The sequence below is a fragment of the Triticum dicoccoides genome, chromosome 1A (assembly GCF_002162155.2).
Source record: "Triticum dicoccoides isolate Atlit2015 ecotype Zavitan chromosome 1A, WEW_v2.0, whole genome shotgun sequence".
Classification (NCBI taxonomy): Eukaryota; Viridiplantae; Streptophyta; class Magnoliopsida; order Poales; family Poaceae; genus Triticum; species Triticum dicoccoides.
Genome location: NC_041380.1, coordinates 533,549,834 through 533,564,102, shown reverse-complemented (window position 1 = coordinate 533,564,102; position 14,269 = coordinate 533,549,834). Strand labels below are relative to the sequence as shown.

The window sequence follows — 14,269 nt, the reverse complement described above, 5'->3', positions numbered from 1 at the left end:
GAGTCAAAGCCGAAGCATGCATTATCTGCGTGTCTCTTTTAGTCTAGCTAAAAATGCGCATTTCGTCGGACACGGAGTTTTTGCACTCGGGCGTAACTGCTCTCTTTATCCGGACCACCGAATATAGCTTGGGGATATGTTCCATGTCAGGTGCCTGGCACAATACGTGTGTTTTTTAGTCGGGCCATCAGGTCTCTACGTATGTCCCCGTGCTGTGATGTGGGCCATCATCGGGACGGCCGTTCATGTATGATGTTTGAGCCGTGGCTCGGAACGTCAACGCCAATGCTGATCCGTGGACAGAAAACGTGCTTTCCGTCCTCGTGGGGCTGGGGCACAGTTATGGTATAGGTCTGGGTTCCTAGTCGATGCACATTTTCATTGCGATAGAGCAGAGCAGATAAGATAAGGTTCGTGTTGCTCGAAGGGCAGGCGCCTGAAGAAGACGACACCATTGATGGGGATGGGATTCCTACGGCAGCTAATCAGCCGGTAATGAAGTCCCCTTCTTGCGGTTTCGATCCTTTGGGGATCTCTATGTTCAGATCTGCAGTGGTGATTGTAATCTCGATTGTGAAAACAGATTCCCACTGATTGAAGCGGTGGACGACACTGAATGCATGTGAGATCCGCTGCGGCGAATGGCTGCCTTGACGGTTGTTGGTATGGATCAGGTGCCGGGGCCGGCCGCGAGTGCAGACGCACAGATCTGCTCGAGCGTGGTGTGGTTGGCAGAAGGAAGAACTCGTCGCCGCCCTCGCAGGTCTCCACGGGAAGGCCAGCCCACAAGCTCCTCGGTGGTTAAAGATGTTAGTGCCCAACATGGTAAAGGTGCATTTCTTTTGTGGATATAGTAGTACTTCGTTGTAGGAATCCATTAGTGATCTGGATTAGAGTCATGTCTGATCGGTGAAGTGGTTAGTTTTTCGTTCAATGGGAATTATTGCTACTGTCTTTGCTAAAAATGGTAAAAGTCGGTAGAACAGAACTAACTAGCAACGACCAATGTTACTATGTAAATTACTACAAGAAGCCTACAGGCAGTGCTGTAGGACCTTGGATTTAAGGGAATTGCTTCTGACTTGAAATAACTACTGCTGCTGAACTTCAACTACTAAACAACATATAACTACTGCTGCTGTAGGACAGGAAATGTGTAAGTTTAGTATGGCAGACCCATTTTGCAGTCATCTTTGCGCAAAATTATATTAGCTACATCGTGTAGTTTGGCAGGGCACTTTGTTTTTAGAAGATTGTTGCTTACTCTTGAAAACAATTTAAAAGTAATTGACCAAATAAAGCAGTGTAGCTGATTTTGGAGATGTCTAAGGTTAATATGACAGAACAATTTTGAGGGCATCATTGTGCCCGAATATATGAACCGTCTGCACACACAGTGGGTGAGAAGCTTGCATCTATAATTTCTTCGTTGCAGCACTCGGCGAAGACATGAACTAGAGACCCAGCACCAATAGACAGATATCAACAGTTTGTAAAGCTTTTGGTTCATTAGACCATGTTTGCATATTAGTGATAAGGACATGTGCAATTAAGTTAGCTGTGAATAATAGTAGGGTAATAATTTCAGGTCTCGTCTGGCCAAACATGTGGGTTCATTGGGAAAGTTGTACAGAGTATTCTATCAAATTTCCCTGATTTTTCATAGATTTTTTGTATGGAAAAAGTGTGTCCTGATTCTTTCTTGTTCTGTACCGACTGGGTGTTTCTTCAATGTCCAAACTTATGATTAGTGCATGAGTATTTACAGGCTGAGGAACTTTCTGCAAAACGGCTGCTTCTTCAGTGCCCAAGCTTGAAAGATGTTCATGTCTATCGATGTTGTGATATGTTGATCGGAGCAATCAGAAACGAGGTGAGCCGTGGATCAGGTTCTCGATTTCTGTCTAATCTGTGGCTCAGAAAAGTCGATGCTCCATGGATTCAATGCAAGGTGAGTCTGTTCTTCCCCAACGCGGCCGTCATTTTGGAACTTCAGAAGCAAGGGAGGGAGTGGACGAACACACGACCGAAAGCGATGGATTTCCTCCTCCAATCAGGAGGTATGTCGACCCCGATGCTACTAATCGACCTTGTGTGTTTTCCAGTGTCGAGTTCCAGCGGTTAAGCTTTTGTGATTTTTCTCTGCCAGATCTACTCTGATTGAGGTTGGGGAGAGTCTAGTGCTGGAAGGTCGCCGGCACATGGCACCAGGCGGACAGTGGTCAAGGTGACGCTGCAGGAGGCCATGGGTGTGAGCGCGAAAGGGCGGATCTGCGGCGTTGCTGAAGCGGCGGCAGTGACAAGGGGCAGCTTGCCTCTCACTTCCGAGCTGTCGACGGGGAAGATGAATTTTCAGGTTCCTCGTTGGAACAAGAGGTCAGTGATAACATTAAATTCAGCATTCATACGAATATTTTCAGTAGTACAAATATTTCCATGCTTTTTAGGTCATACAGTTTGGTTGAATTTCTGGGTGTCCATGGTGCGAGATGAATTGGTGTGCAAACTGTCTGTTCTGAATTGAAGTTAAATTCAGCATTGCTATGAAGATTTACAGTACTATAATTTCATGCTTTCTAAGGTCATGCACTTTGGTTTAATTTCTACGGGGAGTACTTCATGGCGTGACATGAATTAGTGTGCAAACTTACTTTCTAAGGTCATGCACTTTGGTTTAATTTCTGTGGGGAGTACTTCATGGTGTGACATGAATTAGTGTGCAAACTGACTGTTCTGAGTTGAAGTTAAATTCAACATTGCTATAAAGATTTACAGTACTATATTTTCAGGCTTTGTGAGGTCATACAGTTTGGTTGAATTTCTGTTGGGAGCACTACATGGTTTGGTAGGAGTTAGTGTGCGAACTTTCTGTTTTGAACGGCTAATTTCATCTCTCGGTTCAGTAGTTTCATGCGCATCTTGATATTCAGTGGGTTAATTGTTTGACACAATCATTGAAACTGCTTTTAGGTTGAGGACTGGAGCCTCTGCCCCAAGCTTCACGCCTTGCCCACCCCGCATAAGCACTTTTGAGAAGGCAGTTAGGGTGTTCATAGAAAACCTGACTGAAGATGGGTCATGGCTTGTAATTTGGTGGTGGTAATCTGGTCCGTGGGCCAGGAAATTCGTTTTACATTAGGTGGATGGCTTGAATCATTCACTGCAGGCCGGTGGCTCCCCAGCTGCGGTATCCAAATCCATTTCCAGTCAGCGGGGTGCTCCAGCGCACACGAATCCATTCGAGCGATGGAGTTCCAAATGCAGCTAATTAGAAGGTGAGATGAATCCATGGATCTATCAAGCTAGCTGACTTGCTAAACTGTTGTTCAGCTTTATGTTCTGATTTGCGTCTCCTTGTGTGTTCTGTTGGCTTTGTAAGGTATCCTCTGGTGGAGGAGGTGAGTGAGAGTGACCAGGAGAGGGGATCTGCCAACAAGCAGGGCGGTGGCGACTTTCCCGGCAGTGGATGAACCGTTGGCGGCTTGTCCGCGCAGATGTGTGAGTTACAGACCGCCGTGTTGGGAAGGCAGAAGAGCCCGCTGCAGCAGTCTAAACTATCAACTGGTAAGATGAACCCGCAGGCCCTGTCATGGTCCAAAAATTGCGTGCGTGTAAGCTTGGATTGGATCTAAATTTGTTGATAATGCTTGAATGAAATTGTAGTAGAATGCATAAATCTATCGATGTAGTGATGTTCATTCAGTAGAATGAGAAATTGTCTACATAGTACTTTTAGAGCACGTTCGTATTAATAATTGATTAAACTGTACCAATGGAAATTAGCTCATGATTGAGCAATTCTGGAAAAAAAACGAGCCGTGCGGACAATTTGTTGGTGTGAAAAACCATAACCAGACGGTGATCTTAGCTGGCGTCCTGGTACACGATGAGACCGTGTAGACTTTTGAGTGTTTTTGTACTGAATCCCTGAGGATTATGTTGATTAAGGACATCTGTTAAAAAGAGTACTCTGGTAGTATGATGATCTGACTGTTTCTTGTTTTTGTTCATGTGCAGATCAAAATCGAGCAGCGGAGGTCGCAATCAAGAGTGTGATGCTTGTTGGTGTGCCTACGGCGAGAACTACTTACCCGGATCTCGGCGATGTGCCAAAGCAGCCTCGGAAGCCGGCGAGTTGCAAAAATTGTGGTGTGGTGGGTCACCATAGGAACAATTTTACGAAAGCGATGGAGCTGAGATTAGCTGGTGGCGTGTAAGTGGTGAGTGAAAAATGGCAAGCGATTTCAGTAAGTTTGAATTGTCAATCGCAAGCATGACTTGTTTTCTGCATTCATGAGGGCATGTACAGCGGAGGCATCACCATGCGTATGCCCCAACGAATCCACGCAAGCCTGAAGGAATGAAACCACCGTCTTACAATATTCTGGGCAATGGAGGCACTAGTCTGTGGTCCAGATTTTGCAGTGACTCTGTTTCTTTCCTACGTCAAGCACACCGGGTCTTCTCTTGCTTTTTTCATGCATACTCCTCTTTTCTCTTCTCTCTCTTTGCTTTTCACATGAGGAGGCTGGCTCTTCTGCAAGCATCACCTTTGGTCTGCAGGCAACACCTTTCGCTGAGCTGGGCTCGTTAAGACAGACGTGGCAGCTGGGGCACTAGTCCATGCTGGAGCATTGGCCATGCCCTGATGTTTTTGTGCAACTGAGCACCTGCCCTGCGTGCAGGCATGCTTTATGTCTCGGATCAGTTTGCTGGCGTTGCGTCGGGTAATGATGTCATTACCCGCCTAGAGCTAGTGGTGTGATGTAATCCATCTCCAAGTTTGTTGTTCTGGCGTAGTTAATTAAGATTCGTAATCATCATATCACATTTGTCATGCGGCCGTGTTCGTTGGCGATCATGCAAAGTAATGTGACGGCGTGGACGTCCTTCTATGGAACAGAATTGACAAGTAATCGGCCCATGACGTTTGGTTCTGTTAGGTCCGTCAAACAAATAAACGGGGACGTTGCATTTATGGGTGGCCCTATGTGGGCCATGATCCTTAAAAGGGATGAAATACGAGGTACTATACCCCACACAATACGCTCGGGAAAGGGAATTTTGGGGTGAATCAACGAGGGGGATATCGAGCACATGTGCGCTCGAGCTCAAAATATGACTTTCGCCATTTATCTTTCTGCACCCACTGGTCCCTGTCGTGCCAGATCCATATCACCCTTTCTTGTGTGCCATCCATGCAAACCCTCTTCAGGGGTAAGTAGCAAAAAACTACCACATTACATGCTAGGGTTACAAAAGACTACCCGTTTTCTTTTCTTTTTTTCAAAATGCTACCACAATTTTGGTTCGCTGTTCCAAAAAAACTATCATATTGCGCTGATGAATGTGCTAGTTAATTTTAACCATGTTTATGATATATTGGGTCCACTAGTCAGCTTCGACTGTTAGATGACTGTTTGTTTGACCGTTACTTATATGTGGGACCCACATGTCAACTCTCTCTTCCTTCCTATTCTCTTTGTTCTCTCCCTCTCCTTCCTTGAACTCTTTCTCTCCTAAGCCATGGCCAAAACCAAGGCCGGCGCACCAGCCGCGGCAAGGGCAGCGAGCAGCAGCAGCAGTGGCAGCGGGCAGCGGCAAGTAGCCGTGGCGGCGGAAGCAGCAGATGCAAGGGCAACGAGCAAGCAGCGGTAGCAGTGCACACAACAAGAGCAGTGCACGTAACGGTAAGCAGCAGCAGCGCATGCAGCAGTTAAAACTTAACGCTTCAGCAACTAGGGTTTTTGGAACAACCAACTAATTTTGTGGCAGCATTTTGAGAAATTTTTAAAAAATGGTAGTCCCGGCCTAGGTTTTCTGGGTCGGCTTTGTTCAGTCCAGACCGACGGATGGCCATGTATACTTGCCTCCAATATCTACCTTCGCTATTGATCCTTCGCATTAGCCTATGCAGCAGAGATGGCGCTGCTCCGTTGAGGTTGAGCTGATTGGCAGTGTTAGACTATGTATAGCTTCTGTACCTATGTATGTATTGTAACAGAACCATTATATATAATGAGATAAGCCACCCCTAGAGGGTTGTGCTGGTTCTCAAAACTTATTGTCTTACATGGTATCACGCTAGGTTACGATCGCTTCCGCTTCTAAACCCTAATACCCGCACCGCCGCCGCAGCCGCCGCCGCCTTCACCGCCGCCGCCGCCTTCACCGCCGCCGCCGCCTTCACCGCCGCCGCCGCGCCACCGATCGCGCCGCCGTCATGTCGAGCGCCGCCACCACCGGTTCCACTGCTGCGGGCTTCCTCCCGGCCTCTCATGTGGCTCTGCTCAACCTCCCGCTCGATGCCGTCTCCGTTCCCGCTCCGATCGGGACAAGGAGCATCGGCTCCGTCTTCTCCACGCCGCCGGCGCCCTCGCTCGGGCGTGATCTCGTGGTCCACACCGCGGCGCCGCCGTCCGCTGCGGACTCCGCAGGCGTCGTCCCGCCGCTCCTGCCGCAAGAGGATCACACCGCCCCGCTGGCGGGGTTGGCGGCGTCCGCCCCGGCTGCGGGCCTTGCGGCGTCCGCACCGGCCGTGAGCTTTGCGGCGCCCGCCCTGGCTGCGGTCCTGCCTCCTCCCGCATCGGCTTCGGTGTCTCCGGCTGTCTCCATGGTGTTTGCACCCCAGGCAGCCTCCTCGATGGGATCGTCTTCGCCGCCGCCGTTTCACTTCGGTCATCTCATCACCATCAAGCTCTCCGCCGACAACTACATCTTCTGGCGTGCGCAGGTTCTCCCGCTCTTGGGGAGTCACTACCTGCTAGGCTACGTCGACGGATCGCTTCCCTGCCCACCCGCGCTGGTAGACAGCGTGCACGGTCCGGTCTACAATCCGGCCCATCGCGTCTGGACGGGGCAGGACCAGGCGAACCTCTCCTCCATCCAGGGGTCGCTCTCGCCGGCAGTTGCCGGCCTTGTTGTCTTCGCGAAGACGTCTCATGAGGCCTGGACCATCCTTGAGCGCACCTTTGCAGCGCAGTCCCAGGCTCGTGTCTCTGCACTCCGTCGTCAGCTTGGAGAGTGTCAGAAGCTTGACTCCACTGCCACTGAGTTCTACAACAAGGTCAAGGGCCTCGCCGACACATTGGCCTCCATTGGACAGCCCCTAACCGACTCCGAGTTCAACTCGTTTATTGTCAATGGTCTTGATGAGGAGTATGATGCCTTAGTCGAGATCATCAACGAGCGGGGCAACTCGACACCCATGCTGGCACGAGGTTTTCTCTCGGCTCCTTCTCAGTAAGCAACGGGTCGAGACTCGCCGCACCAGGGGCACTGGCTCCCTCTCGGCCAACGCCGCCACCAAGGGTGGCCGCTCTTCTTCATCACCCCGGTCTCCCTTGGGGCTGCCACCGTCGCCCGCCTCGGCCCCCCCACCTACTGCGACCTTACCGGGGGCTGGTGGTCCACGTGTGTGCCAGCTTTGTGGCCGCGATGGGCACTGGGCCTCCAAGTGTCATAAGCGCTTCCAGCGAAGCTTCCTTGGTCTTGGCAATGACGGCAAAGATACACGCAACAATGCCCGTCAGGTCGCCATGGCTGATCGTCCCTTGCCGCAGAAGCAACAGGGACACACTCAGTCCTACTCCATCGATCCACACTGGTACATGGACTCTGGGGCGACAGAGCATCTGACCAGCGAGATGGGGAAGCTTCACACTCGTGAACCCTATCATGGCTCCGACAAGATCCACACCGCCAATGGAGCAGGTATGCACATCTCTCATATTGGTCAAGCATCTCTTCTCACTAGACATGCCAATAGGAGTCTTCAGCTTCGCAATGTTCTTCGAGTTCCATCTGTGACCCGTAATCTTCTTTCAGTTCCTAAACTCACACGTGATAATAATGTGCTTTGTGAATTTCACCCTTTTGATCTTTTTATTAAGGATCGGGGCACGAGGGACATTCTTCTTAGTGGGCGGTTGTGCCAGGGCCTCTACCGTCTGGAGCATCCTGGCGTCGTCCGTGTTTTCAGTGGAGTTCGGGTCTCTCCGTCACAGTGGCATGCTCGTCTTGGTCACCCGGCCACACCTATTGTCCGTCATATTTTGCGTCGTCATGAGCTTCCTAGTTTGTCTAGTAATAAAGATGTAGCAGTGTGTGATGCTTGTCAGCAGGGGAAGAGTCATCAACTTCCTTTTTCGGAGTCCAGTCGTGAGGTGAAACATCCTTTAGAACTTGTGTTTTCAGATGTATGGGGTCCTGCTCAGACTTCTGTCAGTGGTCATAATTACTATATCAGTTTCGTTGATGCTTATAGTCGCTTTACCTGGCTTTACCTTATTAAACGCAAATCTGATGTGTTTGATATTTTTGTTCAGTTTCAAAAACATGTTGAACGTCTTCTCAAGCACAAAATTGTTCATGTCCAGTCGGACTGGGGGGGGGGGGCGAGTATCGCAACCTCAACTCCTTCTTTCAGTCGCTTGGGATAGCTCATCGTTTAGCATGTCCACATACACATCAGCAGAATGGTTCAGTCGAACGTAAGCATCGTCATATTGTTGAAGATGGTCTTACTCTTTTGGCCCATGCATCTGTTCCGTTTCGGTTTTGGAGTGATGCTTTCACCACTGCATGCTTTCTCATCAACCGTACTCCCACTCGTGTTTTAAACATGAAGACTCCCATTGAGGTTCTCCTTAATGAACAACCTGATTATACCTTTTTCAAGGTATTTGGGTGTGCTTGTTGGCCGCATCTTCGTCCATATAATAAGCGCAAGCTTGAGTTTCGTTCTAAGAAGTGTGTTTTTCTTGGCTATAGCTCTCTTCATAAAGGTTACAAATGTCTTCATGTTCCCACTAATCGTGTCTATATATCTCGGTACGTCGTGTTTGATGAGCATGTTTTTCCCTTTGCCAAACTTCCTGTGTCCACTGTCGAACCACCATCTCTGCATTCATCCTCTGTTGCTTCTGACCAATTTGATGATGTTGCATACTCTCCTTTGCTGTTACCTAACCATGGTGCAGGAACCAGACGTGGGGCTCGTTTGGAGCTTTTGGAGGATTCACCATCATCATCACCGCCTTCTGATGGGCACGTTGATCGCCCTATGTTGCATGGCATCGATTTGCGTGCCCATGAATGGTCACCCGAAGAGCCCGTCGCGCCGAGCATCTCCACTGCTCGGTCCGTTACGCCAGCGACCGCCGAGTCTCCAGCGGCTCGGCCCTCTTCGCCAGCGGCCGCCGAGTCTTCAGCGGCTCGGCCTGTCATGTCGTCTTCGCCCGCGGCTCGGCCCGTCACGCCGTCTTCGCCTGCAGCTCGGGTCCGCGACGCTGTCCTCACGTCGCCTTCATCCGCGGATCGGCCCGCGACATCGGCCGCGCCACGGCCCACTATGCCGGGCTCGCCATCGGCCCGGTCTGTGACGCCGGCGTCGCCAGCTGCTTCGTCTGCTCTGCCGGTTTCGCCGGTCGGCCGACCTTCTTCGCCGACCGAGCCCGAGGCTACTGTGTCTGGCTCCTCGTCACCGGCTGACTCGTCAACGTTGCCGTCCTCCAGCCCGTTGCAGGCTGCTCCGTCGACCTCGGTGGTTCCTGTGTCCCGACCACATACACGCGGTCGCAGTGGCATTTTCAAACCTAAGGAACGTAAGGATGGTACGGTTGCTTGGTTGGCTGCTTGTTTGGCTGCTGCTGTTGCGGATCCATCTTCTGAGCCTCGCTCATATCAGGCTGCCCTGCGCATTCCACATTGGCGAGAGGCTATGGAGCAGGAGTTTCATGCTCTCCTTCGTAACAAGACATGGACTCTCGTTCCTCCACCACCACGGGTAAATATTATTGACTCAAAATGGGTATTCAAAGTGAAGAAGCATTCGGATGGATCTATTGAGCGTTACAAAGCGCGACTTGTTGCTCGCGGTTTTCGGCAGCGCCATGGTCTTGACTATGAGGACACCTTCAGTCCTGTCGTCAAGCCTACCACTATTCGGCTTCTTCTCTCCATTGCTGTTTCTCGTGGTTGGTCACTTCGTCAACTTGATGTGCAGAATGCTTTTCTACATGGTTTTTTGGAGGAAGAGGTTTATATGAAACAGCCGCCTGGTTTCTCTGATCCTGATCGTCCTGACTATATCTGTCGTCTCTCCAAAGCACTATATGGTTTGAAGCAAGCTCCTCGTGCCTGGCATGCCCGCCTTGCCTCTGCCCTTCGTGCTCATGGGTTTGTGCCATCCACTGCTGACACTTCATTATTTCTTCTACAGAAGCCAGAAGTCACTATGTATCTTTTGGTATATGTCGATGATATTATCCTTGTCAGCTCTTCTCAGTATGCTGCTGATGCTCTTGTCTGCTCTCTTGGTGCTGATTTTGCGGTCAAAGATCTTGGGAAGCTTCACTACTTTCTTGGAGTTGAGGTCACTTCTCGTGCTACTGGTCTTGTCCTTACGCAGAAGAAGTACTCCTTGGAGTTGTTACAAAGAGCGGGCATGCTGAAGTGCAAACCGACCACCACACCCATGTCGTCTACTGACAAGATAACAGCTGTTGATGGTGAGCTTTTGTCTCCTGCGGATGTCACAGAGTACAGGAGCATTGTTGGTGGACTTCAGTACTTGACAATCACGAGACCAGATATCTCTTATGCTGTTAACAGGGTTTGTCAGTATCTTCAGGCTCCCAGAGATACTCATTGGGCTGCTGTTAAACGCATTCTTCGTTATGTTCAGTTCACCCTGACATTTGGTATGCATATTCGGCCGACTTCCTCTCGGGTCCTTTCGGCCTTCTCTGATGCAGATTGGGCTGGTAGCCCAGATGACAGGCGATCCACGGGGGGTTATGCAGTATTCTTTGGCCCTAATTTGATCGCCTGGAGTGCTCGGAAACAGGCTACTGTGTCACGTAGCAGTACTGAAGCTGAGTACAAGGCTGTGGCTAATGCTACTGCAGAGATTATTTGGGTGCAGTCTTTGCTTCAGGAGTTGGGTTTGTCTCAACCACAGCCTCCTATTCTTTGGTGTGATAACATCGGTGCTACATACCTTTCTGCAAATCCAGTATTTCATGCCCGAACGAAACACATTGAAGTTGACTATCACTTTGTACGGGAACGTGTATCACAGAAGCAACTCCAGATCAAGTTTATCTCATCTAAGGATCAACTTGCAGACATCTTCACTAAGCCTTTACCACTGCCACAGTTTGAGGCTGGTAGGCGCAATCTTACCCTTCTCAGTTCTTTAGAAAGTGGCTAAGATTGAGGGAGGGTGTTAGACTATGTATAGCTTCTGTACCTATGTATGTATTGTAACAGAACCATTATATATAATGAGATAAACCACCCCTAGAGGGTTGTGCTGGTTCTCAAAACTTATTGTCTTACAGGCAGCACTGCCTACCGGTCACCGCGTTCTCCATCAGCTAGGAAAGCCCATCGGTGGATTTGGAAAGCTAAAATCCCCTTTAAGATCAAAATATTTATGTGGCAGTTGTTTCAGGACGCGGTTCTGAGCAGAGACGTTATGAAACATCGAAAGTGGCCGGGAAATGCTAAGTGTCCGTTCTGTGCTGCTCGTGAGACGGCACAACATCTTTTCTTCCTCTGCCCTGTTGCTAGGGTGATCTGGCGATCGGTGGTGGCGGTCCTGGGCACTGACTTATGTCCCAATAACCTTTGGCAATAGTACTCTTGGTGTTATATCTATCTCCCTGATGGTGCGAAATTCTATATTTTTGGTTTAGCTGCCATCTGTTGGGCAGTGTGGAACTATCGTAACAGGGCAACCTTTGAGTTTAAACTTTCTAAAACCCCTTTTGAGATTGTATTTTCCGCTTGTGTCTTCATTACCTACTGGGCGGGTCTTTTGAAAGGGGCAGACCATGAGGCGATGGAGTGTGGGTCGCAGATGCTGAGGAGCAGCACAAGCAACATGATGATGATCTGCGCCGCTGCGACAGAGGATTCGGCGACGACTTGAAAGTCCGCTTCTTCTCCAGGAGGACAGGGCTGCTTTTGGGCTATCTCCTGCGCGAGGTTATGACCTGAAGGGTCGTGTATTTTGCATAGTGTGATGCTGGCGTGTGTTGGTTGATGTGAATTTTAGGTGTCGCCGGGTTTTCGCCCCGCAGCAGGTGTCTCGTAGGCGAGTTCCTGTGGTGGGTTTTCCAGAGATGCGTTGAACTCGCTTCCCCCTTTCCCACCTCCTTTTCTAGCTCTATTCCGGGACTATTGTATTTCCGTTATTTGGTTAATGGAAAGGGGTAATGCTCGGTTTAAAAAAAAAACTAGGAAAGCCCATCATCGGTGCCCTGCCCACCACTCCGATGAAAAACTTGAACCAGATTGAGATGGAGGCTGAAATGAGATGATTGGCAGCACTGCCTCAGCGCGTCGCGTTCTCCATCACCGGTGCTCACCGCTCCTGGCGCGAAGGATCTGCATGCGCCCAAACATTTCCTGGACTCGTTCTTGTCCGTTTTCTCTGATCAGGTATAGATCCAAGGCGAAGCATGTGTTACCTGTGCGCCACCGGAGCAGCTAAAAACGCACAACGCGCCCATCATCTTTCCGCACGGCCCTCTTGTTGCGTAGTCCAACCCTACCCTCTTCTGAACCTCTGATACGTGTGCCTGCTCGCTACCATTCGTCGGAGAAACACAAGTTGGACGCCTGCTTGCTTCCGGCTTCATGCCTTCCGCTTGCTTCCGCTCCGCCACGACTCAAGTTGGTTCTGAATGTCTGAGCGCGCCTAACTTGCCTCGCACCGGCGACTTTTCCAACAAGAATCTGTGGTGCCAAAGGTGCCAATTAGTAGCCCCATCGGACGGCCCGTGATGAATGATGATGCAGTATATATACTGGCCGGGGCGCCTCTGCCTTCTGCGTACTGCATACTCACAATCACAAGTTGGCTCTCCTCTGCATCTCCCGCGGAGCACGCATCTATCAGCAATGGCGGCCACCTCCATCGTCGACGTCTTCGCCGCCCGACCGTCGCCGGCTCTAGGTAAGCAAGCGCATCATCCGGAAAAAATGCCAGCCAGACATGTTACAAGTTGCTAACTAACAGTGGGGCGCTGCAGGGCTGCCTGGGCTGAGACTCACCAGGGCCAAGGGGCTGAGGTGCAGGTGCAGTGTCAGCAAGAAGGCGTCTTCGGCTCTGGCTCCGATGGTGGCCAAGGGCGCGCCGCTGCTCGCTAAGGCGAGCTGCATGGCGTCAACAGCCCCGATGCTGGCCTTGGCTCTGGCGCTGGTGGACGAAGGGATGTCAGGTGAGCGCGCCGGGCAGAGCAACGACCTGCTGGGGTGGACTCTGCTGCTTGCCTTGGGCCTCGTCTTGTGCTTCTACGCCGTCTACTCCACCACCTTCGACGACGACGACGACCACTCAGGTGCCGGCGGCATCACGCTCTGAACTCTGAAGTCTCAGCACCACCACCATCTTGTTATGCTGCCTGCCTGCCTGCCTGATCCGTAAAAGCTTTGTGTAATTATTAATTACCATCAATCTACTGTATCAAGCATGGATGAACACTGTGTTACTGCATGATTACGGTAGGAAAACTGAAGCGAGCTATATATGGCAGTGTTAAACAGCTGCAGACATTATGGGTTTGTTGTTGTACCGCGGATCTCGTCGTCGGTGCATAGCAAGTTGAGCTGTATGAATCTATGTCGTCTACCTGTTACAAATCTGGGGTTCTAATCAATATAAGTTGTGTTCAATCTCATCCGGCTATTGATAAGGGAGCTTAACTGAATGAAACTGGCAAGACAAAGCCACACAGGCATCATTGAATTTTCGCCGTGTAGCATTGAATACGTACAAGTTGGCACTTGGCAGTTACTTAGGAACGAACACGCCTTGAAACTATATTGCCAGTATAGATAATCAGAAACACGAACCGTAAGTAATGTGCCATCTACGTCTACAATTTGGAATGCCCAATGGTCCTCTTTCTCAACAAGGACATTTGTTTCGCTCTTAGAAAACAACAATTGGGGTGTTGGCGCAGTTGGCTAGCGCATAGGCCTCATAGCTAAAATAAATGCGAGTGATCCTGAGGTCGAGAGTTCGAGCCTCTCTCACCCCACACCATTGTTTTAAATAGCGGCGAGCCTCCAAATCAGCTAAAGCGGGCTATTTGTGAAGGTGATAATTTAGCGGCACCCTGCTATGCCCCACACACGAAAAGACCATCGTTGTGATGAAACGCTTAGATTTACCCTGGAGCAACTCTGAACCTGGTCTCATCCTTTTTAATTTTTGGTTCTGCACAATAAGTGATCTCCTCCACTGCTGCACCTT

The 14,269-nt window shown here is 50.1% G+C and overlaps 1 protein-coding gene and 1 long non-coding RNA gene across 4 annotated transcripts; both read left to right on the top strand.

Annotated features, from left to right (window-relative positions):
- The first annotated feature begins 314 nt into the window (after positions 1-314).
- LOC119286460 lies at positions 315-4,837 on the top strand. Of its 3 annotated transcripts, none has more exons than XR_005140468.1 (7): positions 315-492; positions 584-831; positions 1,769-2,060; positions 2,150-2,376; positions 2,971-3,275; positions 3,380-3,564; positions 4,018-4,837. It is a non-coding gene; the product is annotated as an uncharacterized LOC119286460 (long non-coding RNA). The 3 variants fall into 3 exon arrangements; XR_005140470.1 differs by having other exon boundaries at positions 316-492; positions 584-809; XR_005140467.1 differs by having other exon boundaries at positions 316-492; positions 584-825.
- Positions 4,838-12,737: 7,900 nt separating this feature from the next.
- Positions 12,738-13,691, top strand: LOC119320057 (photosystem II reaction center W protein, chloroplastic-like). The gene is made up of 2 exons (XM_037594215.1): positions 12,738-12,967; positions 13,044-13,691. The coding sequence occupies exons 1-2, from the start codon at positions 12,799-12,801 to the stop codon at positions 13,373-13,375; spliced, it is 501 nt and encodes a 166-aa protein (XP_037450112.1). The 5' UTR covers positions 12,738-12,798; the 3' UTR covers positions 13,376-13,691.
- The last annotated feature ends 578 nt before the right edge of the window (positions 13,692-14,269 follow it).